Here is a 25172-nt window from a genome sequence, read left to right as displayed (position 1 = left end):
GCAGTGTGGGGCCAGGGCAGGCAGGGAGCCTGTCTTAGCAGCAGCCACGCTGCACCACCTGAGATCGCGATTGACTGGGAGGTGACCACTGCTTTACAGTATCTCAGACTTTAAAGACTATCAAGCGTCTCTACAGAAACAGCTCTAGCCATAGATTTGCCTGCCCTGAGTGGGGAATGAAGCCTATCAGAAGTGAGAAGGAGAGGAGTTTAGGAGAATGGGTCTGTGCCTTGACCCTGCAAAAGCAGTATTGTTTGCTAGTTGTTACTACCCTGTTTCCCCGAAAATAAGACATCCCCCCCGAAAATAAGACCTACTTCCAGTTTTGCCTCTCGCTGTAATATGACATCCCCCGAAAATAAGACCTCCCCGATAATAAGGCCACCCCGGAATATAAGGCCCCGAAGCTCCAGGAAAAATAAGACCTCCCCTGAAAATAAGACCTAGCGCATCTTTAGGAGCAAAAATTAATATAAAACACTGTCTTATTTTCGGGGAAACACGGTATGTTCTCTAAGCTGTCCCTTTCTAAATTTAAGTGTTTACTTCTCAATTTTTGGATGGTTTCATCCCTTTGAGGCAGCTGTAACAAGGACCCTGCCCTGCAGACTAGATCACAGAGAACAGCACTAGGAAGAGGGGAACAAGAAACAACAAGAATTTGGGAGAAAGGGAACAGGTTTTTTCTCTTTTCCAAACTAGGAAAATAGTGTTTTTATTTGAGGAGAGCTGGGTTCCTTTTCTCTTAAGCCAAGTCTGCGAGTCCCAGCCAGTGCTCCATTCCCACCTATCTCCAGAACACTCCTCCATTCCTCAGCAAGCTCAGTCACTGCATCACTTCTGTATCTCCCACGCTTTCCTCTGTGCATGTGCAGAAAACAGACAAAAATTCACAAGCTTGAAAGTTTGTTTTAAATATTTAGTAAAACTGTTTGGTTTTTCATGGCAAATGGTCCCTTTCACATTTTTTTGTGAAACTCATGACAGTAGCTTTTACTGAAAGTTAAATGTCCTAAAAAATGCAGGCACAGTAAAATGTTCTCAAATGCACATTTGCACACTTCCGATGCACCTTCTCTAGTGCTAGACTCTTAATTAAACTTTCTTGCTTTATTTTTTGACATACTCTGTAACAGTTTTCAAGTATCTATTGGTAGGCGACTCACCGCTACATTGACATCTTAATGCAGCAATGCTCACTGAAATAAATCTGGTTTTAGCTTGTTTTCCCACACTGACCCTTTAGCAAAGTTTGGGAATAGTGTTCAAATGTAGTGTAAACATGGTTCTTACTGTACTGGCTTCTAGTGTAAAGAAGAAAAAATGTGGATGAAATCAAATGGTTAAAACCATTCTGTAGCCTCTAAGCTAGAGGGATGCTAAAGGGATGTCTGTACTGATTAAAAACAGTTGTCAGAGGGCCTAATTAAAACATGATAGTTCACGTGCATGTTTAAGACCCCTTTTTCATAATATATAGTACCTAATGATATCCCCAAATTGTCTAAAAGTTGGATATACCCAGGCAGTAACACAGGGTTGAAGGGCCATTTAAAAATTAGGTCTCAGCTGCATTACAAGGTTGAATTATACCTTTAATCATGTTAGGAGACCAGCATATTGTCACTGGGTCTCTGAGAAGTTTATTCATAAGGTGAAAGGAATCTAAATTTGGTTTAAACATGGCTTTGCATTGTCCACATTAGTCAGCCAAACAATATAGAAATTGATTTAACTGGAACAATATTTAAACTGAGATTAAACGCTTCTCCAAAACTCTCCCAAAGGCTGAATGTGTAGCCTTAAGTTTCATTTTTATCACGTGCTTTCTTTTAAATGATCCTTGAAGGATTCTCCAATTCAAAGAGGTTAGCAAAAATTGACCAAAATGGGCGAGATGCTGATGTTTCTAGCTTTACTTTAAAATATGTTTTTGAAATAAGATATCTTCCACTGTTGTTTGCAGCGTTGTTGTAGCCATGTGTGTCCCAGGATATGAGAGAGACAAGGTGGGTGAAGGAATATCTTTTATTGGACCAGCTGCTGGTAGTAAAAGAGACATGCTTTTGAGTTTCACGGACCTGAAGAGACCTGAGTGAAGCTCACCATTAGAAGCTGGTCCAATAAAAGATATTACCTTGTCTCTTTTCAAAATAAGCCCTACAGCAGGGATTGCTACTGATAGATCAGCCTTCTGTAGTCTTAGTCAGCAGAGTAAACGTAGGGATGCTAAAATTCTCCTTGGAAAATCATTCAGATGTCCTTCCGGAACAAGGTTTTTAACAAACTTTGACCCTGATATCTCAAGGCCTCCTTATATGATGTCCTAGCATTAAGTTTAATGTTGCTTTTCCCCTCCCTCAAACCAACTATACAGGGGCCCCTGATGCCCTCCGTCTGTCTGTCGTCTGCCTTCCTTGGGAAGCCCTAAGCAATGTTGCCAGCTTCCATGATGTTAGTGTGAGCCTAACAATGTTCTATTAGGTGTTTTTCCTAAAGCCCCAGCTCCTGAAATCATTTGACTACATGAGAATTTCACTTTCATTGTAATAAAGTACATTTCTAGACCTGGTGGTTGCAGAGAAAAGTTTGTAAACACAATTCATAAAAGCTCAAAAACCAGAATGCAAGTAACCCCCCCATGTATTATTTTTTAAAATATGATTTTTGAATGTTTGGGGTTGGCAATATGGATACGTGGGATTCTGGATTTGATGGTACAGGAGCAATAATTGGAGAGAAGCGGGAGGGGGAGCTAAGCTCCATTCTAAGTGCCTCATTTGAGGCAGAGGATGGAGAGACTGGCAAAGAGGAAGGCAGACAGAGGTGTACATTTAGTCTCCCCCATTCCGAAGGTATCTGTGCACAGTGAATCTAATGTGTAAAAATGTAAGCCAGACACAAGAAGCAATGTAAGCCAAGTGCAACAATAAACTTTAAAAGTTAGAGCTAGATTTGAATGCTGCTGTATTTTGGCACAACACTCAAGTGTTGTTGTAACACTGAAAGATCCAAGTCATTGGTGGGCAGGATTGAACCTGGGACCTCTGGAGCTTAGCGCGTGAGCCTCTACCACCTGAGCTGAAAGCCAACAGGCTGTTAGCTAAGACTGTAGAGCAAACTCATTAATCTCTCTCTCTAAGTGGTCTCGGTGCCACTAGGTGGAACAGAGCACCACACCCAGAAGGTGCGTGGGTTACATTATCATTTGGCATTTTTACACTATTAAAAGGCAGCATGCCTTCTTTTGTGGTAACTTGTAGTACAGAATGGCTAAGCCTTTGGCTAGCAGATTTCATGTCCTTCTCATTTAAATCAGCCTTCCCACAGTCTTTTGAAAAAGACTGAATCTTTAAAAATAGCTCTTCTACAGGACTCGTCTCACAAGATTGTTATTCTCATAGTTATTCCTTGAAATTTCAAATCAGACAGTTGAGATAATGAAGAGTATTCAGTTACGTTGGATCGACGATTTAAGTTAAGATAAACTTTCATGCTTCAGAGCATAAAACAATCATTAACTGATGAGAATTAGGAATAATACTTCCCCTGTGGACAAAAGATTACTCCATGATTATCCACCATGGTGTTTTTAGTACTTTTAAAGAATCTGGTACTGGCTGTGTCAGACACAGGATACTTGAACTAGTTGGACCATTGGTATGATCTGGCATGGTAATTGCTGTGTTCCTAAGATTCTTCTAATGCTGCTCTCTCCAGTTTAATATGCCTAGAAAATTGGGGCAGAGCAGAGGCAAAGATGGATGTTAGAACTATCCTATATAGCCCCAGAAAACCTCATGAATAGATGCAGGTGACAATATCCATAGGAAAACTTATTCCCCATTGCTAATAATTTGACCCAGTCAAATCTCTGATTACTAGTTATTAGAGGTTATATAACATAATAAATCTTTTCCATCTCTAAATTTTATGATATCTTCTAATTAATCTGCATGCAAGGGATTGCACCCTCACATAAGTTTTCCATTGTTTTAGCTAGCTAACTTCTTGCATTTTTTATAACAAGCCTTTATGCTGTCTGCTGTGCCAAAAGTATTAGGCGGATGAATTGAGCAAGCTAGTTGACTGTGTTCCAGTTCCAAAAGAAGGGTATTTTTGGATATCCATACTCTGCTGTGATTTAATCAGTAAATTAAAAAAAAAAAAAAAAGGTTCATTTTGGCAGTCTATAGAGTCCTTCAATTTGGGGAGTCAAATGGTTGTCAAATGAAATAGCAGAAAAACCTGTTTCTTCCCAGCAAATGGGTTTTTTGAGGCTCACATTGGGATGATCCAAAGGTAAGTGTTTTTTGGTTTTTTTTTTTTTTTTAAATCAAGATCTTCACATCCTGTTCTCTTAACCAACAAAAGCAGGTTACTATAACTTAGATGAAACTAGTGTCTTGCATTCTTCTAGCTGTGTGGCCTCTTAAGTGATGATTGTTTTAAAATTATTTTGGAATGGATTCCTTTGAGTTTTGGAGAAATCTTGCTTCCCCTAAAACTGACTAAAACAAAGCATTTAATGAAATTGGAGGGTTATTCCCCATTATTTTGTATTCTCAATACTGGTCTGCTTGGAGGGGTAGCGGGGTGGGGTGGAACTCTCTCATGTTTTTGAACGAGGTTGTAAATATGACTCTCTTTAGAATGGAAGGCTATCCTTCTCTTTATTGATGATTTGCCAGTCTTTGTCCCTCTTATTGTTTCATAATCAAACTGCAGAAAAAGCTGGAAACCTATCAGTGTCTCCTTCCTTTAAACAACCCACAAAAAGTCAGACCCATGGAGTTTTTAGACTGCCATCTTGATGGCTTGTCTAGCTGGACTTACCTACATGAATGATTTGAATGTTTATCCTTGAAAATAGTAACTAAATTGGGAAAGCTCTTTATTCTGCAAATCCACACTTAAACCCATATGCAACTGATATTTTTGTCCTAAAACTGACCTACAGATTTTCTGTAGTATGAACAAGTATTTAGCAGCACTGGGTGTGAACACCAGAACTTTAGGAATAGTATACTGGTAGGCATACCTATCAATTCCAACTTGACCAATAAGAAGACATTTATTTCCAGTGATACCAAAGCACAGTTTACTCAGCTATATCCAATTGCATTTTTGTACTTTGATTTTTTTAAAAACAGATCTAGAGTACATAATTATTTTGTTCTCCAGTGTTAATAAAAAGTGCCTGTTATTATAATACCATCTTTGGGAGCCAAGTAATAAAAAACAAATGGCTTTAAACTGTGTTTAGTTGTTGCAAAAGAAGGCAGTGGGAAGTAGAGTGGAGACGTGTCTGCAAAGCAGCATTGCATTAAGACAATGACTTCACCGGCTTGAACATTGTTAAAGGTACATGTGCAGTACGTGTAGATGCATGCATACATATATTCTGTGTGTGTACTGTGTATTAAAATATTTCTTAGAACTCTGCCTTCTTAGTGTTACAAACTGACACTTTCTAGTTAATATTACTATCTTCACCCTTGTTTCTGTTGAATAGGCATTGTATTGCTGCTTAGGCACTAGGTTATATCCCACTGTAAAAACATTCAGATATTGCTTATTTCCTTTTTTGCTGTTCAAAACAACCTCAGAGATGTTATGACCAGGCCTAAACAATAACCTAAAGGAACAAAAATAAACATTTTAAAACAGAAAAGGTATGGCCTGCCAAATACTGTGAATAATTTATGAATGATCAACAAACAAAATGTTTGAAAACACTCTGCGTTCCTGGGGGGAACGTTTCTTTTTTTATTTTTAAAGCAAGACAAATTTGGAAACATTCCCCAAATCTTTGAAACTAAAAATAATAAAATAAGCAAAGCATGGACCTTAATCTATGGCCCTTTTTCTTCCAGCTGTTCAATGATTGCTTGGATATGAACTTGTTTGTAAACATTGTGCAGGGGTAAACTAATGATACAGTAGTGGAAAATTGCTACAGTAACTCTATAAAGAGTAGTTTACCTTTAGATGTGATTGTTTAAATAATATTAAAAACAAAACCTACAGAAAACTTGCATTCCTTTTTTTCTTTCAAGTTTATTTTTAGGAGACTCATCTAGGCCTTAAAATATCCTCCAGTATCTTGGAAGCTGTTGCAAATGGCAGTTCTTATAGATAACATTCTGATAATCTGAAGTTCTAAATTTTTAAAAATGAGTGTATCCCATTCCAAACAAATCAGTGTGTGAATTGTCTCTTTGAGGAGATCTTGTGTGTCACCATTTGGCTATCTTTTAAACTCTGTATTAAATATCTAGCTTAACTATACAAAAGAGAAAAACAAAATTGGAATCCTTAAAATAAATAGCTGCCAGAAGGAGATGAATAGTTGTAAGGCCTTGACACTTGTGCCTTTATACTTTAAAAAAAAAACAAAAAAAAAAAAACCACCAACTAGTCTTTTGGGTTGTTAGGATGCCTTTTAACTGTCTGTCAGTATTTCCATTGAAACTGTTTCAGAAATGTATAATTTGCTGGTTTAAACAGTAAGGGGAAAATATTTTGCTCAAGGCTCAAACGTGGCAGTTGGAATATGAATCTTACAGCAAAGTTCACAATTTGTTTTAAAAGTTAGAATGTTGTCATGTATAAGTTTTAAATAGGTAAACAGAAAAAGGCATAGATTTAACAACTGGGTACTTTGGGCTGAAAGAATGACCATGGTTTGTATCCATACCACCTTGGGATTGGGCCCAGTCAGTAACTTTATGGGAGACCTTCAAGAGAAATGCACAAAGCTGCAGGTTGCAATGTTGGTGTTTTGAGTAAGGTGGTTGTCTTTGCTTTGAATCACTGCTCCAGTCGGGTGTTGGATTCTGCACCGTTGGAGATGCTTTCTTTTAGATGAAGCTGAAGAATGATATCCTGACTACCTCCGGATATTAAACATGCTGTGGTGGTTTTTGCAAGAATAGGGTGTTGGCCTGTGTCCTGGTTATATACCTGTTTCTGTTCAGTCTGTTTCCTCTTGCAGATTCAGTTGCATAAAGCAGTGTTCTCTTCCTGTCTTAGAATGAGGTGGTGGTGGTGGTCCAACAGTGTCTAGGATACCCAGTCTTAGACCAGGGCCCCACTGTGCTAGGCACTGTACAAATGCAACAGAAACACAGCACCTGCTCTGAGGAGATGACAATCTAAGTATAAGATAAAAGAAAATTGATGGATACAACAAATGGACAAGGGGAGCATAAGGAAATAACGAGACAGCACTGGTCAGCATGAAAAGCAGTGGTCACAGCACACCATTGTCAAGATTTTTTTGGTAGGCCTAGTGTTGCTATAGGCTGTTCAACAGCTGCCGTAGTTGCATTTCATTCCAGAGGTGGGTGAAGTGATACCTGTGTGCGTGTGTGTGTGTGTGTGGCATGTGCATGTGTGTACTGTTCTCCTGCACCTGTATGCACACATTCAAGAAATGCAAAAGTAAAGGAATCCAGGCCACATTAGCTTTGTCCAGCTTGAGTGCCCATAGTATTTTGTTACCGTTTGCAATTATGAATACTTTTATCAGTTAAGTTGCATTTTAATTAACTTTGTGAGATCCTTGAGCGTCCTGACTTTTTGTATTTAAATTCTCACAGTAACAATTTTTTAAACGGAAAGATTGTTGGTTTTTTTTTTTTGTGTTTTGTGGTGGGTAAAAGGTAAACGGTTGTGGGAGAAGGAGGGAAAGTAAACCCAAAAACTAAAGTTAAAAGTGATCTCTGCTTGCAGAGGCACTTCTGTGTGAATGTGGAATTTGAGTTAAACCAGTAAATTTGTTTCCCATTTACTACGTGCTGTATAACCTACATTAATGAAGTCATGAGATTCCACCTTCTCCAGAATTGGGATAGGGAGAAGAAACAATATCTTCTAGTTTTTCTGCCCTCTGCTTGCTTGCCACGGCTAGCTTTGACAAATAATATTCTGCCTCCTGTGAATAATGTCCATTGAACCCTTACAAACATGCTTTAGAGTAACATTGTTTAGAGTCAATGATATAAACATTTTTTTCCACAAGGCTTACAGAGCATCACAATGTTATACAAACAGATGTCATAAAAACAAGCAGTGATGGAAATTAATGTTTCTCGCACAGGAGAACTGAAAACTAAACACATCTCAAAGGCCGTTTCAAAGATGATGGCAGCAATATTAAGATGCATAGCTATCAACCATCAGTTCTGTGTCCACTTAAGACAAGTATAGGACTCTGACAATCCAAACTACAATTGCATCAGCATACCTGGTTGTTGCCCAGAATACTGGTAGTATAATCTGGCTTCTCACCTGTATGTATGCTTAGCTAACATGCTCAAGGGAAAAAAAATCTGCTCTTCTTGCACTTCTCCAGTAATAGAGTGGATATTTGTGCTTCTGCGATCCTGGCCAAGGCACAGTGAATACAGTCCCTTTCAACAAGGGAGTTCACAGGCAACAGCAGAATGTGGCTGACTTGGTGTAGGGAAAACAGTGCTCTGAGGATGGACAAAGGATTGAAGGATCTTGTGAAGCCAACAGGGATGGCATGATCAGCCACTGCTGTAGACTGCAGGTCTGCCAGATCCTAGCATCAGTCCCACCCTAACAAAGCTGTGATGAGACCAGGAGGCACCCAACACACGTACCCTGGTTTGGCCCATCTCTGTTTTTTCCCTGGATGTTTCATCTTTCGGACTAGCTTTCCCACCAATCAGGTAGTTTTCTAAATCTGGAGTCTAATCCTTTCAGGGACTGCCCCTTCTATATCTCTGACCACAGGGGAGACAGCCCATTCTCTCTCAGGACCAGGTACTGTCCAGAGAGACTGTGCTGAAAGAAGCGCCAGAGAGGACGAAATGGCCAAGTCTGAGACATGGAGGGATCCCCTAACAGATCATTGGGTGCATCTTAGATCTGTCCCCTTCTCCCCTTTAACAGCTCCACAGTGGGCCCAAAGTAAAGTGCCACATTCTATGGGGAAAAACGCATAAGCCTCCAAAGAATATTTGTAGGCCATCTCAATCTGAGTGTCAGCCCTTTTCCTTACCATCATTTTAGGAAAATCTAAGAGTTCAGAGGTGCTACCCAGGGCCTAATGGCTAAATAGAAAAACAACAACCATGAATCCATCTTCCAAATCTGCAAATTCCACCCATTCCAAGCACTGAAGTGTCCACGTATTAAACCCCTTCCCCCCCCCCCCAAGCCTTAACTGAAAGACAGTGTGGGAAGAGGGCTAACTATCTGACTCAGTTTATCCTGCACATCATCTCTTGTGCCTCTGGTTCTCTTCTACCCCAGATCACTTGGAGACCTGGCTCTGGAGAGAAGGCAGGCACAAAATGAGGAAATGCTTTGTCAGACTAGGACTTTTATTGTCCTATCCACTTGGCTCTGGAGGATGTCATCTGATCACAGTGGGAACCTCTCAGCAGAGGCGCTGACTTCCCCTCTGCCTGGTGGGTGCTCGACCTGCCCCTGCCTCGCCCCACCTTTTCCCACCCCCATTCCACCCCCTTCCCCCAAGTCCCCGCCCCGCCTCTTCTCCACCTCCTCCCCTGAGCCTACCTCATCTCCGCTCCTCCCCATCCCTCCCAGAAAGTCCTAAGTGCTGCCAAACAGCTGTTGGGCAGCGGGGGGAGGGGAGGACACGCTGGGAGGGAGGGGGAGGAGCGGGGGTGGGAAGCACTGGGAGGGGAGAAGGAGGCGAGGAGGGGGGAGCTTGGCTGCCAGTGGTTGTGGAGCACCCACTAATTTTGCCCCGTGGGTGCTCCAGCCCCGGAGCACCCATGTAGTCGGCGCCTATGCCTCTCAGTAATCTGAATGCTGCAGTAGACAGGCTACAAAGGATCTGCAGTGTTCACCAATGTAACCTCACATTTGGTCACCCTACCTAAGGAACCTTATCATCGTTAGTAAAGGAAACAGCAATTCCTAATGAAGGAGATTTCCTTCCGAAGGACTCCACAGGCAGGATAGGGGGGACTCATCCCTGAGAGGAAACTGAGTCCACGTTAACGGCCTCAAGAGCATCATCGGCATCCACATGCTTTGCAGAGAGGTTCTAGCATGGAGATAGGTGCTACTGGATGGATTGTTTCTACAAGGTGAGAAGACCCACAGACTGAGACCCACTCAGACAATTATTTGCTGTCTCATACATCAGATGCATCCATAGAGACTCCTTGTTTTTTGTCTAGAGTGGTAGGGTACCACATGGTATCTTGTAGGTGTATATGGCTCCATACGTGGAACTATGACATTCAGGAAAATACACTGACAAGAAAGTTGCTTGGTGAGTCAATGGACAAGGTAATGGCAGAGTCCTCCAACAAGAATAAAAAGACACTCCCCTCCTCTAGGCAGCACAGGAGGGAACACCAGCTGCTTTATAAGATCAAAGCGTCTTTTCATAGCTCTTTCTCCACAAGGTACAGCAGAAGGGATAACCAATTCCAGAGGCAGATGGTACCAGGCCCAGGAGTGCCTGATTCTCCAATAAAGGAGAATTTTCAGGTCAGTCTTCCTTGACCTCAAAGCAAAATGTTTGACTTTCAACCAAAGCAGCCTAAAGAAGACCCCAACTGGGGACAGAGAGAGATGACAAGCTACTACATCAGTCTTTCTCCCAGGTAGTTACCTTTCACCTAATATGGGCGCCTAAACAAAAACTTGTATTTTTCTGGCAGTTTACTCCCAAAGCCCTATGTGATGGCCTATTTTTTAATCCCTATGATTTTCCTTTCCCGAAAGCCCTCCCAGTGTTAACTTAGCCTAACATAATAAAGACAAGGTAATGACATTTTATTTTCAGATTTCAATATATTTTTCATTTTATAGGCATACATTAAGATTAGACTCCCACTCTCTTGCATCTTCTGGGTGGGAGGGTGTTTCTAGTATTTTAAGAGTCCTCTGTAGTCAAATAGAATTGATATATTTAGTTCACGTGAGAACTTCTGCATGTTAATTGGAGCTAAAACACTTCAGTTAAGCTGCCTTAAAAAAAAAAACAAAAAACTGTTTTCTGTAAACAGTGCCACACTCTCTATTTGTGATGACTTGGGTGTAACTGGAGAGAGTGGCAAAGGTGAAATAGGCTGTCTGTTAAACAGGAAATTAGTGATTAACATTTTTGTCTGAGTGATCATAATCATTCCTGCAGTCTGGAGAAACAAAACAAAAAAGCCACACCCATTAATCTCCCATAATAGTCGTGGAACAATATTTTAAAATGATTTCTAGGGATTCTGGCACTGGATCATTATTCTGCGACTTTATTAATATATAGTGTCGTCATCCTTCACAGCTATTCTGCAAATCTCAGAATCTTTTGTAGTCTGTTTTTATTTATATCCTAGTTCAATATTTTATGAATCTCAATTCTAAGCAAAGTCTGTTTGGATGCAGTATCTTAATATACTATAATACTTTATATAATCAAAGATTAATTTTCTTTAATTGAATCTTCAGCATTCACCACTCTGTAGTATTTGTTGGTATTTTCCCCATGTAGTTGTGTTGATGGTAGCGGTTATAAAGCTTGCACAAAATTTAATTTTAAATCTTAATGTAGGCTGAATTTATTTTTTAATGGAGGGGACTGCCTTTCTATATCTCACAAATGTCTCTAGCGATCATTACTGTGCTTTTACCGCAAATAATTCTGATTGTTCTATGTTACATTCCCTCCAGCACAATCTTATTCTCATTAAAAGTAAAATGAGATATTAGCAAATATTCATGTACATAGTGTACAATATATTCATATTACACTCAGTATGAAGCTGGGAATCCTTTTTATACAAAGAGTAGTTATAAAGGTTTAATTTGCACTAATTTGGATGATCTACATATTTCACTATAGAAATAAGTAAGTGTGACATGATAGCGGGATTATATCAGCATGAGTTTGGAATGGATGCATTACCGTTCCTTTCTCTGTATTTGCATGTGTGTACATTCTATATCGTTACTGTTATACTTAATGCTTATATAATGTTTTACAGTTCTAGCGTGTTTGCGTTGATCCTTTCCTCATCCCCTGTGAGGCAAATCGGAAAATGTTATCAACCCAGTTTTACAAATTGGAAAACTGGAGATAGTGAGGTTTCTATGTTACCTGCCCAACGCCCCACAGTGAGTTAGTGGCAGATGTGGAATTAGAAATCTGAAGCTCTTTGTAGAATGTCGATGTGGATCCTGCTGTAGGTGCACGTGCATGCGAGATCAGTTCTTTGAAGAGCCATGCCCATTGGGGGTTTTCATGCGCTCTCTGCCTCCTTGTGTTTCTGTGGGAGGGCCTAATGGACAGGGCAGCTGTGACCCTCAGTTCCTTCTTACTAACCACGGCAGCCACACAGACACCAGCGAGTGTCCAACCTGCTAGTCTGTAGCCTCAACTACATCTTCCCAAACTCCTTCAAAACTCTTTTGTTTCATCTGTGAAGAATTGCTGCGAATGAATTTGATCTGTCTGGACTAAAAATTAGGTGATCAGGCTCCCCTACTCTATCATAAGATTTTCTGTATAAGACACCTCAACATGGTAAATGGTGAGCATGTGGGCTCCAAGCCCTGCCTTCCTGTGACAGATTAATCCCACTGAAAAATGAGCTCAGTAGATGCCTCTTTTGTCCAGGAGCGTCCCATATAATGAGTAGATGCTCAGTATGCCTGTTGTTCATAGTGAGAACCTGTAAGTCACAAGATGTGAGATTGACACAAGGCTGCTGGAACTAGGGGTGATGGCGGCAGCACGCTCTGACTTGAAGTAGTTTCCATTGTATGCAGGGTTTACAGTTTTGGTTCAATGGCTCTCAGCACAATCACTATAAAAATTGTTCCAGTGCCACCAAAAACTTAATCTCCTGGAACAATTTGAGGTTTCTTCACATGGAGAAGAGAAAGTCACCAGAGGTTTGGTACTGGACAAACCAGCTTTGTCTAGCTTACCATCTGGCAAACATGACACCGAAGACCAGCATTAGCACTGATACCAGCACCAAAGCAGAACCCACCAGCAGAGAAGACCACACCAGCACCAAACAGATGCTGATATTTCCACTACTGAAGTCCAGCACCAAGAGAGGCCACTGAACACCGAGGCAGAGAATCCAGGTGTCGCTCAGTGCCTTCACACATGGTCAGTCTTCTTAAGGCCTCACGAGAGAGAACTACTAAGCCCCAGGTGGCACGGAGAGCTGGTGATACAGAGTGGTCTGCGGGACAGAAAAATGCCTCCAACACCAACCCCAGTGCCAGTGATCCAAGGATGCAGCATCAACGCCTACACCTGAACCAACGCTACTTGATATGCTCCTACAAGAACCAGGATTCTGTTTTGATACAGAGGCACTTACTGGTACCAGTGAAGATCCTGGTGCTGAGAGCACCATATACCTTAGTGCCACCTCAAAAGGAAATCTACTCTTTCCTTTGATCACCAAGGCGCATGTACTCACCTCCTTTGAGCAAATAACCCTCTCATCTGAGATCCATAGGTGGCATCACTGAAAGACCCATGGACTCTCCCTACGGGGCTCTGCTGCTGCTCCATCAGGAATGGCGTTGACTAGCTAATATTAAACAAGTCTGCCACATCCTTATGGCATGTTGCTGGGGCCCTACAGGATGTATTGGGGTTTGCCCTTCACATTCTTCTAGCAGCCGATCTCCAGTACACTCTAGGAACAGGAAGAGATCACTCTCCCCAGAGACATTCCTGTCCAGGCCAGGCCACTGACAGTTGTGAGGGGAACTGAGGAAGGATTGTGGCTGCCCCACCGTTTATGGACTTGTAAGATATCATGAGGAGGCAGAGGATGCATGCACAGCTCTAATGGCCAGTGCTATTCAAAACACTTAGATCTTATGCACATAAGGTGCACGCGTGGCTATAGTGGGATGCACATTGACATCATCTTGAACCATAGTTCTTGTCGAGTAAGTTACCTATCTTTCCTACTTCTCAGTCCCATGTTTGCATCATCTTTCAGTATGGAGAAAATAAAACCAACCTAATTGTACATATTTCTCTTAAGCTTGTAGGCTTGTCCATATTTATTAATCCGGATATACTGCAGTGGAGATGTTTTCTCAAATGTCCCTTGCTCCACCCAGTTAACAAAAAATATGACTTCAGAGAACAGTTTATTTTGCAAACAATGTGAAATCTAACCCAAAAAAAGGGGGGGGGCAGGGGGTATTCTCCCTTTAGAGAAGTCTGGAAAATGAAGAAAGGTATAGTTTTCAGGCATCTGCCAATTAATTTTGGATTGCTTGTTTTTTTTAACACATTCGTATCCTTGCCTTAAATTCAGTATATGTGTCACAGGGGAAAGGGGAGATTTTTACCTCATTTTAAAATTAGTTGAAGTAAATTATAGCTGAAAAAATTTGTGCACTGACAGAAACAAATAGCTTCCACGGGTCCTCCTAAATTTTATTAGCTGCTATTTGCTAATTACAAAGTTAGTACTCTATTTGTTAATTACAGTTGTACACTTTGACTCTCAAATAAGTAAATAATGGCAACCATAGTCATAAACCATAGTCTATACTGAAATACAGCAGAGCCAGTTTTTTTTTCTTTTTTTTCCCCCAAAGGTCAAATAGAACTGAAGACTTCATTAACTTTCTTTTAGGATCACAGATATAGAATCCATCCCAAGGAGCACCCCACAGGTGGCAGGAGTCCTACCATATTCATAATTAGCTTTTGATAAAATTCCAGCTCGTATGCTCTGAAATTTAACTGGCATACTTAGCTTTTGCACATAAAATCAGTTTAAATACAATTTGCATTTCATGTCTTTCAAATCAAGTTTAAAGGTTTGACTTCAAATTAAATTTTAAAAAACAGTTTTAAAGTGATCCGCAGCAAAATAGCTATACATAGGAGCTTGGCTGGTGGTTCAGAAATGAATGCCTCTGAATCTTGACAACCACACTTGCTCATCTTGCTGCCAAGTTCCATTGCTGAAACTATACTTTTATCAGTCATGTTTGTGTCTGGCAAAGGTCTGTAGACACAACATCATTTAACAGCAGTGCATATTTTCACAAGCTTTACCTCTTCAACACTTTTTCCAAGTTAGTAAATCATAGCTTCTTTAATGTCCTGCTGGCTGTGTGAAAAACAGGAATTTATGTAACAAGCTCTGTGCTGCAAACTTTTTCCTGTTAGGAAAAATTTTTTTATTGTTGGCAAAGTTAGGAGACAGCTCTGTTACTCAAAGAGTGACCTCAAATGTCCTCAGTACAATAATACTAGTTTATAACATTTCTGATGACTAAGGAATTGCAGTAATTTCTTAAATATTTAACACTTTTTTTTTTTAGGGAAGGAGGAGTTAAATGTTGCTGCATTTCTATGGCCTAGTGTTTTATGTGTTTGATGCTTTTTTTTTTTTAATAGTAAACACTATATCTGTGCCAAGATGGAGTATGTTTACAAAATACAATAAAAATGAACTAGTGCAGAAGGTTTTTAATCAACAGCCTTGCAGAATAATTTTCTTTTAACATTTCTAAATCTGTAATTTTATCAGCCTTTAATTCAGCTACATCTCAAAAGTGGTAACAAAGGACTGAGTTTGTCTGGATTTTCTAGGAGATCCAGATACTTGAAATGATTGACTCTCTGTTGCCACATGGGAGACCTTGGTTGAATATTCTGATCTACAGTGAGTTCAACCTGTAGCAGGGGCAACAGTGAAATTTATGGTCAACCAAAAAGTGACATTTGGACTGCCAAAGGAGTTGTTTGGCCCTCATTGGCTTATAGCCAGTAGATGAGATGCCAGGTGTGGTGAAGAGAAGGGCATTCAGTCTGGGTCCAGCAAGGTGCTGAGAGCCTTAAACTCCCAGAAAGGATGATGGTGGTTAAGAGGTACACAGCATCGACAGGCAGTATTATCACTAGCAGGGCTGGGCCCTTATATGAGAATAAAAAATGGTGATCCCCACTGTTCTAACTAGAGTACATATCCTCAGATCAGAGATGAAAGAAGTAGTATGCCAAAGAAGGGCATATCCCCATTCTAATTATTTCATATTAGAGAGCCTGTTTAAAACGAACAAAAAAACCCATCCCCTTCACAATGGAGGGTGGAAATTCTGGCATTAATATTGATATGTATTTTTAATTGGATTACTTTTTACTTTTTAAAAAAAAATTTAAACTTTTTTTGTTTCTAAAATTCTTCTAGATTCCCTGCAGCAGTGAGGTGGCTCACATTTGCAGCAGAGCCTTTGGCAGCTTACTGCTAGCTTTGTTTTGAAATCTTGAAGATCTTCAGGGTAACTGACCCTGAAAGCATCTCCAGCAGTTAGCGTGGGAGAGGAGCCTGCTACTGCTGACTCGCTGGCAGCATTTTGTACCTCCACCTGCGTGTAGGTCTGCCTCTGCCACCGTTGCATGTAAAAAGAGGGCCAGTGTGCCCCTCGAGGTGCTCCAAGTTGCTAGAGCCATTGCCAGGAAGGTATTGCTGCCCTTGCTGGCTTCTGTCTTTCTCCTTCAGACAACAAGAGAACAGGCCACCCTCCTTAAACTGTTTTCTTTGGCCCCAGGAGCTGAATAAAAAGAGATTGGTGTTGAAGAGCTGGGACATCAATATTTGCTCATCTCCACATGTGGCAGAGCCCCTCCCCACAAAGAGAATCCTCTGACAGGTCCCATAGCAGCTAGAGACTTCAGATGGTTGAGAGACAATACTCAAGTTGCCTTCTGTGGTCTCAACCAAGTCAGCAAGCTAACCTCTTCCATCTGGGTGTTGCTACAGGCAGTGAGATGTACTCATTAGCTGAGTGATGGTAACTTTGAGAAAACGGGGGTTGTCTTAATTTCAGAGGAATAAGTGGGCCCAAAAAGACAAAATGTTAACGTTTTGAGTACATAGACCTCAGTCTGGTTAGTCTCCTGGCAAACACATTAGAAATGTCACGCCAGAATTTAGAAATGTATTGATTAGAATACATGAGAGAGAGAGAGAGAATAAAAAATGAAACATAAAGCATTTTGGAAATGAAGTTGTTTGGCTTAACCACTCAGTGTGATTAATTGTGATTAAAAGTTCCTTTTTCAGAGAGAAGATATTGGTTATTCTCTTATTTTGTGACATAATCCTTTGTGGGGAAGATAGGGTTAGTTCTGTAAAATTTTGAGTTGACCCTGTGACTGGTGGTTACTTTTCCTGCCTTTGACAAACCAGAAACAAGGGGAAAAGAAGAGATAGTAAAGGTGGAGGAATGTGACTTTTTGTTGATGTTCTCATGTCTTGAGGTGGCTGGTCAGTCACAGGCAGATGCTTTGAGCTGTCAGGCCACTCACGACAGCTCTAGACTCTGGCTTGCTTCCCTGCTGTGGGATGTCATCTGGCTGCCTCGGTCAGGTTCCTCTTTCACCAGACCGTCTCAGGCTGGGCAGGGCTGGATGGGCCATCTTATTCCATTGTGCTGGTGCAGTTGAAAAGCTGGGGGAGAGAGAAGATAGGAGGACAGGAAGGAACACACAAGGGAAGGAAGGACAGAGCAGAATCTCACATATATCAATCCGTGGTTCTCGCTGGTCCAGCAGTGGTGGTCAGGTGTCCCAACTGGTGTCTTGAGGTCTGAGTGTCAAAAGGACCCTTGCGGCTCAACAGAGAAGGGCACAATCCCTGGAGTGAAGCAGAGACCTGCCAGCCTTTCCTGAGGAATCCCCAAGGAGTCCATTTTGCCATTTTAATCCCTAAAGTCTCTCTTTAAGTACCTCAAAAGGGGGTGATGGGTGGAATAAGCCATCTTCTCAGATCTTATTTTGCCCACCAATTAGGCCTAATTTCCAGCACACCAATTTTGATCCATTCTTTTCCAGTTCCATTCTCCTGTTTAAAAGTCACGACACTTCTTGGGTCTGATTGATAGGCCCTCTAATTTGCACTAATCCAGTCTTTCTGCATCTCTTCATACCCTTTCTGTCAATACTCACTGTTGTAGGTGGTGTAACATTTTGAGCTTTCACTCAGTTTCTGGCCATTGAGCTCACAACTGGGGCTAGGCCCGCTTGACCACAATTGTAACAGGGCTGTGGCCCTGCAGCAGCATATGGAGGGGAAAAAGGTCCCTGGGTTGGTCAGGACTGGAGAAAGTGCAGCTGGAGACTTGTCTGTCCTCCACCTATCAGTGTCCAGCTGCCAGATGGCCTTAGCATGAGGGTGGTCTTTTGGGGATGCTGTCCCCTATTCCTCATGTGGCATCCTCAGTTATTCGGTTCCTACCTGATGCTTCATCGCCCCCTTGATCTTGGCTCATGTACTTGAGGAAGAATACCAGGAACATTTAGGTAGACATGCTACCCCTTTCTTACCTTCAGCAGAAATGGGGGCCTTGGGCGAGGCTATGCAAAATTGCTTATCAACGGCATGAGATTTCAGTGTGTTCTCTGGCTGGCTGTGGATCTCCTGGGATCAGTGGCTTTTCTGAAGCCATTCATGTCTCAGAAGGTGACTAGAAGCTCCAGTGGCTCTGTTGAAGATTTGAGCAGTCTCTTCTCTTTGCAGAAGTACAGTCATCCTTTAACTCTTGTGCCTTTGGGTATTAGAATGGTTAATTTCACATACTAAAATGTTGAAGGAGAAAAAGATGGTTTTAAGGATGAAGTTTAACTCTCCATGAGTCATGTTTCCTTTCTGCTGTTTGTCTTCCCTCTTTCCTCATTGTTTAGCAATTGCAATTTTTATCTGTTTAACTTGAGACCTTATCCTGAAATTACTTATGCATGTGAATAGACTCTGAGAGTTTAACGGGGACTACTTGTGTGTGTTTGCAGGTTGGGGCTTACATGATTGTATTGTTGAGGCTGGGTCGTGCTTTAGCTTTAAAGTGCTATCCACAACATTGATATTAATAAACTCTGGATTTCCTTGTAGTTGCTGTCTTACAGCAATCCCATGTTTCTAGCATAATTTTTGAGTTTTATTTAAAATAAAAAAGAAATTACAGAAAAATAGGTTTTTACAACTTGATTGTAATGAATCCAGTCTCATATGTGGCCCTGCGTTTAGGCGTTTTTGTAAAGGGTACATTTTTGAACCGGTGAATAAACTGTTTGTTGTGTTAATACATATTTTGTCACAAAAGTATAATTATTCAAATTTTCTTTGTTTAGCAGTAACCCTCCTGAAGCTGTGATATTACTGCCAGGTAGTATGTGTGATGAGATGGATAGATAGATAGAAATGAAACAGTTGCTCATGTACTGGGTTAAAAAATACATTTGTTTAATAAAATTGCCTAAATGCAGGCTATACATTAGCAGGGACTCGTACAATCAAGTTGAGAACCAGTTCTTCAGTGAATTTTTCTGATTTTGGTGTCCCCTTATGTTTCAAATTGATGCCTTTGGCACATGCCAATTTCTTCTTCTTTTTATCATGTCACATATAATTTATCATATTGTTTAATTGTATGACAAAGCATGGCTAACTCGTTTAAGCCAGTTTTGAACCAATACGTATATTTCTAAACTAGCACTCTTCCAACCTTTACCATTACACTTACGTTTTCAAACTAAATAAAACATTGAAGGGATTTTTCTTTTCTCCCAGGGAGGAGTTAAAATGATGTAAATAAGGATTTCTAGCAGAACCTGCTAGTAGTGCCACTGGCTGTGTTTTAAGGAGATTTGATGCGCAAAATGTTTTGAAATATAGGTTACATTAAGGGTATTAAGCAAAATATTCCTTTTCTTAAAAAAAAGATACTGGGTACAGCAGTTAAAAGTTTGGTGTTTTGGAAACTTCAGTTTTGTACAGTAATTCAGTCAGTTATTTTTATAGCCTCTTTCACACAAGTAGCGTTAGAATGGCCTGCTCATTTAAGTGTTACATGTTGAGATAAAGAGAACTGGCCCGTTTCTTATCCCATATTTTATCTTTCAGAATTCAATTCGTCATAACCTGTCGCTGCACAGCAAGTTTATCAGGGTGCAGAATGAAGGAACAGGAAAAAGTTCTTGGTGGATGCTCAACCCTGAAGGAGGAAAGAGTGGAAAGTCACCTAGGAGAAGAGCAGCGTCCATGGACAACAACAGCAAGTTCGCGAAAAGCAGAGGAAGAGCTGCCAAGAAAAAGGCAGCCCTTCAGTCAGGCCAGGAAGGAAATGGAGACAGCCCAGGATCACAGTTTTCAAAGTGGCCTGCAAGCCCCAGCTCACACAGTAATGATGACTTTGATAACTGGAGTACCTTTAGACCTAGAACTAGCTCTAATGCTAGTACAATTAGTGGAAGGCTTTCTCCAATCTTGCCAGAACAAGATGACCTTGGAGATGGGGATGTGCACTCTATGGTATATCCTTCATCATCTACCAAAATGGCTTCTACTCTACCCAGCCTTTCAGAGATGAGCAATTCTGAAAATATGGAGAATCTTTTGGATAATCTCAACCTCTTGTCACCTAGTACATCACTGACCGTATCGACCCAGTCTTCACCAGCTACAATGATGCAGCAAACACCAGGTTATTCATTTGCATCACCAACCACAAGTATAGGTTCACCAAATCCAGACTACCGAAAATTTACATATGCTCAAGCTAGCATGAACTCTTTGCCCCAGATGCCTATGCAAACTCTTCAAGACAGTAAATCAAGCTATGGAACGATCAACCAATATAACTGTCCTGCAGGACTCCTGAAGGAGTTACTAACTTCTGATTCTCCGCCGCACAATGATATCTTGACATCAGTAGATACTGGTGTTTCTCAACCTAGTGGTAGAGTATTGGGCCAAAATGTGCTGATGGTCACAGATTCAGTGATGTCAACATATGGTAATCAACCTTCCCACAACAAAATGATGACTCCCAGTGCCCACTCACACCAAGGACGTAATCAGCCAACAGTTGCAGTTAATGGTCGTGCCTTGTCACACACAGTGAACGCCATGTCACATACATCAGGTTTAAATCGTTTGTCCACGGTGAAAACTTCATTACAAGTGCCTATGAGTCACCCAATGCATATGAATACAATGAACCCTTATGCTGCTGTTAACAGTTGCAATGGCTATGGAAGAGTGGGAATTGTTTCTCTCCATCAGGAGAAGCTTCCCAGTGACTTAGATGACATGTTAATTGAACGGTTGGACTGTGACATGGAGTCAATTATTCGTAATGACCTTATGGATGGAGAAACATTAGATTTTAACTTTGACAGTGTGTTGCCTAACCAAAGTTTTCCACACAGTGTAAAGACTACCACACACAGCTGGGTGTCGGGCTAGGAGTTAGTGCAAGGTAAATTCTCATATTATTTTAAAAATAATAATCTGAAAATGAGTTTAAAGGAAAAGTACAGGCTTTAACAGATTTGGAAATGCTTAAAGCTTTAATGGTTTCCAGTGTCATGTGCCTGCATCTACCATCACTTTGTTGTCTAACTTGCTAGCTTTTTTAATGGGTTGTAAATGACATTAGCCTTATGCATATGCAATGAGGATACCAAATACAGACTTCTAGCATTTATTTGGACAGGTAGAGTAGTAGTTTTGGACATCTAGCCAGTAGTAGTAAAATAAATAACTTCCACTTTGTTATTTTATATATTTATTTTTCATTATTGTCTGACTTAGAGCTATTTGAAGCACGTATTCTATATCTTTTTTGTGAACATTACTTTTGTATTTTGTTTCATTGTGTTTTTTCTGTTTTTTCCTAGGCTACAGTTTAAAGCTCTTCAGACTTGTCTGACAACAGGAACTGAGAAAAGTAGTCCAAAGATGTCCTTCGCCCTTCTTTTAGTTTTCTTGATAAAACTGTTCTCATTTTTTCCTTTTGTCAGAATTGGCAGCAAACAGACTTTTCCTGTACAGGATGTTTGCCCAGTGTTTGCAGGTTATGTGCTGCTGTAGATAAGAACTGTGCCATTGGAAATTTCATTACTCTGAAGTGCCAAATTCACTACACCATATAATCACATAAAATACTTTTGCATCATGTTGTGCTTTCGGTTTTTGTACAGTATGAGCTGTAGATGGAGAATTGTTTTTTTTTTTTTTAAATATCTGTTTGGTCCAAAAAAAACTAAACTTTTTGTAATACTGTGGTGGTCTCATGCCCTAAGTAAGTTTAACTTTTATTAAAGTTACCCGTGTTCTGCTGAACTGATGAATTGAGATAAATGTGGACTTTGTTTTGCAGCTGTATGAACTGCCTTGTATTTGTTAAAATTGATACACATTTCATATGAGAAAAGAGAGGCCTGGTAAATAAGATCCAGCTAAGCTCATTGAATAGTCAAATGTTCAAAACAAACAATAGATTAAATGGCAATTGGTATGTTACTGATCTTTTTATTATGTAAATTTATGCAAAGATATTTGTGGGTCTGATTTCCAGATTAATGAATGTTATTGTTGGACTTGAGAGAATATTTGGAATAGTTATAAAGCTATTTTGTTCTTATAATTAAAGTCTACTTTGTTATATAGCCTACCTAAAAATTTACAGAATCTAAAATCTGGCAGCATTCATAACCTTCATTTATACAGTATTTTAACTGGATGAGAACATTTTTAGATATTTGCTTAGCACCTTAGAGTGCTACTAAAGAAAGAGAAAAGCTTAATGAGTACCTTGAATACAAAACATTTCTGTCCCATATTTTTTGGCAGAAGAGTGATGTGTATAGACAGACACTTTCCGTTTCATGTTTAGGAAATATTTAATCGGTTTTGTATATGCATTTTTAGAAACTTCATCAGCTTCTATTACCATTTTAACCCTGACTACCACAAAGTGTTAAGTATTCATTGTTAGATGCTTGTACAGTGCTTCATGTTGTATTTATTTCATGGAGGTCTCATAATGTTTGTGGACTCAAAAGCAGGATCTTTGTTTTAAGAACATTCACATTTTGTTAAAGTAAATGACAGAATTTCCATTTGTATTTAGCATTAGTTTTAGGGCCTGTCAGCATTTTTATCATCACACCCTATTTTAGGGGGGTTGAAAGTGCTACTATAAAACTACATGGGGGATAAAAGTCCATTATATAACATTTCAGGGCAAGGACATATTTGTTCTCCATTTCTGGGAGTGGGGAAGATTAGTGAAATAGCAAAGTTACAGAAACACAAGAGTTTTAAGGAGAAGGGATAGTTTTAGTTACTAAGGCTTTGGTCCTGCAAACCTTTACCTTTAGGTGATTAGGCCCATTGATAGCTATTTGAGGGTTTACAGGATTGGGCCTTTACTTGCTAAATATTTGCTGTATTTACATAGTTAAATTGTGTTTTGAGGGATGAATGGGGAGGTAAACCTGCCCGCCTGCCACTGATTACTGCACATTTTTTATATTAAAAAACCAAAAACAAACCAAAAAACTGAGGATTTTTATTTTGCACTTACAATATTTGCAATTTTTACGATAGTTCCAGGGATGGAAATGAATTTTTCTGCTGTACTATTTTCAAGTGATCCATAACTGGAAAGTGATTATAATCCCAATTTAGCTCCCATCTTCTCCATTGTCCTTCTCCATGATCATTTGTGGGACGTGCCAGGAGAGAGAAGATTAACAAAACATAAAAAGTCTATGATATTAATTACAGTGTGTGCTCAGTGCTGGCAGTTCACTAAAACAGCCTGCATTTGTCTAATATCTTCCCTATCAAATTAATGATATCTGAAATGTGATCACAGCTCTTGGCCATGGCATGAGCAGAAGACTCCCTGGGACCAGTTTCAAAAGAGCCTCCTTTTTGGTGCATGTGCAAAATTTTTGCTGTCCAATGGCAATTGACTAGAGTAAGTGAAGTACTGAGTCATATAATTATTTGACCTTTATGTGCCAATTTTGTTTGCAAAAAGAGAGACCCTTTGAAATTTGACCCTCTGGCGCAGGAGCTGAACATGCTACATTTAACAATTTACCTCTTATAATTTTATTGCTACTGTATAACTTACAAATATATTCTTTCTTTTATAGCTATGATGAACTTGAATGCAACAGTTCCTTAATTAAAATAGGCTGCAGAAGTCCTGTTTGATCATTATCAGAATAGATACTTATAGATGTTGGGAATTTTGGTTCTGCATTTTCTTTTTATTTTGTTTGTGTGTCAAAGTTCTAATATTTTTGCTTGTAACTGTGGGATACTGTGAAATCTAATGAAGGGTAGGTTGTCTGTCTTGAAAGCAAACATTATGTGACCTCTAGTAATAAATTCTTTTAAGTAAAAGTACCGAACTTTTGGAGTAAATTAGTTTGTCAGAATTATTGTAAATGATTGCTTTGTGAATTGTGCAGATGATCTTACCTATGCAGCTTTGGTTTTGACTTTTCTCTGGTTTGTACTGTTTTTAAAAGTATATTGTATTATAGAGCTGTTCAGATATTTTAAATATAAAGATGTATTGTTTCCATAATATAGCTATATGATATATGTTTAGGTAGTAGATGCATTAATTGGAAAGCTCTGCTTTGATAAACTGACAAATTGCCTACATTTATAAGCAAAAGTTGTACTGCTTATTATTGGCTTAAGTCAACAGAGCATCCCTAAGAAGAGGAGAGAACTTAAAATTGGACCAATTCTAAAATAGTATAAAATTTGCACTTGTTAAACCACTGGATGTATGTTAGTACTTTTTTATTTTTTTACTGATTTGAAGTTCATATTTTCATTATGAAATTGCTAGGATTCTTAATTTATAACTGATTTTAGATAAGATGTTGTCATGTTTTTTTGTAATCATTACGTAAAAATGCAGCGTGGTTTATGCAAACAAACAAAAAAACTTGGCATTAAAACTAGCCTCCTTTTTGAGGGTTGTTCCACAAACCAGCAATATCACCAGAGAATGGCTTGTAAATATGGCTAATTTTACTCGTGGGTGGTGTAACAGCACTTCTGTGTTCCACTGCTCTTATTCAGTAACATCGCAGAATTAAAGTTCATATTTGGATATTTTCAGAGAAGTGCCTGATGTACCTACAGACACAAGAACAATCCTTTACTGTTATTGTATAAAGCCATAAATGTATATAAATTATGTTTAAAAGGTTTTGTGTCCTTTCTTGTATACTGGAAATGAGATTTGTACCAGGATTCTACTTGTGATTAGCAGTTATCCTATTCAAACACTGTAGTAATTACATTCCTTACTGCCTAATATTTTCAATAATGATAATCCCATTT

At 39.7% G+C, this 25172-nt stretch overlaps 1 protein-coding gene across 1 annotated transcript in view; it reads left to right on the top strand.

The window, feature by feature from the left end:
• The window catches only part of LOC113406870 (forkhead box protein O1-like), a 93852-nt gene extending 71835 nt beyond the window's left edge, over positions 1-22017 (top strand). Inside the window, exons 2-3 of the mRNA XM_026653669.2 lie at positions 19911-21267; positions 21689-22017. Coding sequence (XP_026509454.1) covers positions 19911-21254 — 1344 coding nt within the window. The 3' untranslated portion in view covers positions 21255-21267; positions 21689-22017. The remainder of the gene's footprint in view (positions 1-19910; positions 21268-21688) is intronic.
• Positions 22018-25172: the final 3155 nt, after the last annotated feature.

The sequence above is a fragment of the Terrapene carolina genome, unplaced genomic scaffold (genome assembly GCF_002925995.2).
Source record: "Terrapene carolina triunguis isolate 2854851 unplaced genomic scaffold, T_m_triunguis-2.0 Scaffold142, whole genome shotgun sequence".
Lineage (NCBI taxonomy): Eukaryota > Metazoa > Chordata > Testudines > Emydidae > Terrapene > Terrapene triunguis.
This window is presented reverse-complemented; position numbering and strand designations above follow the sequence as displayed.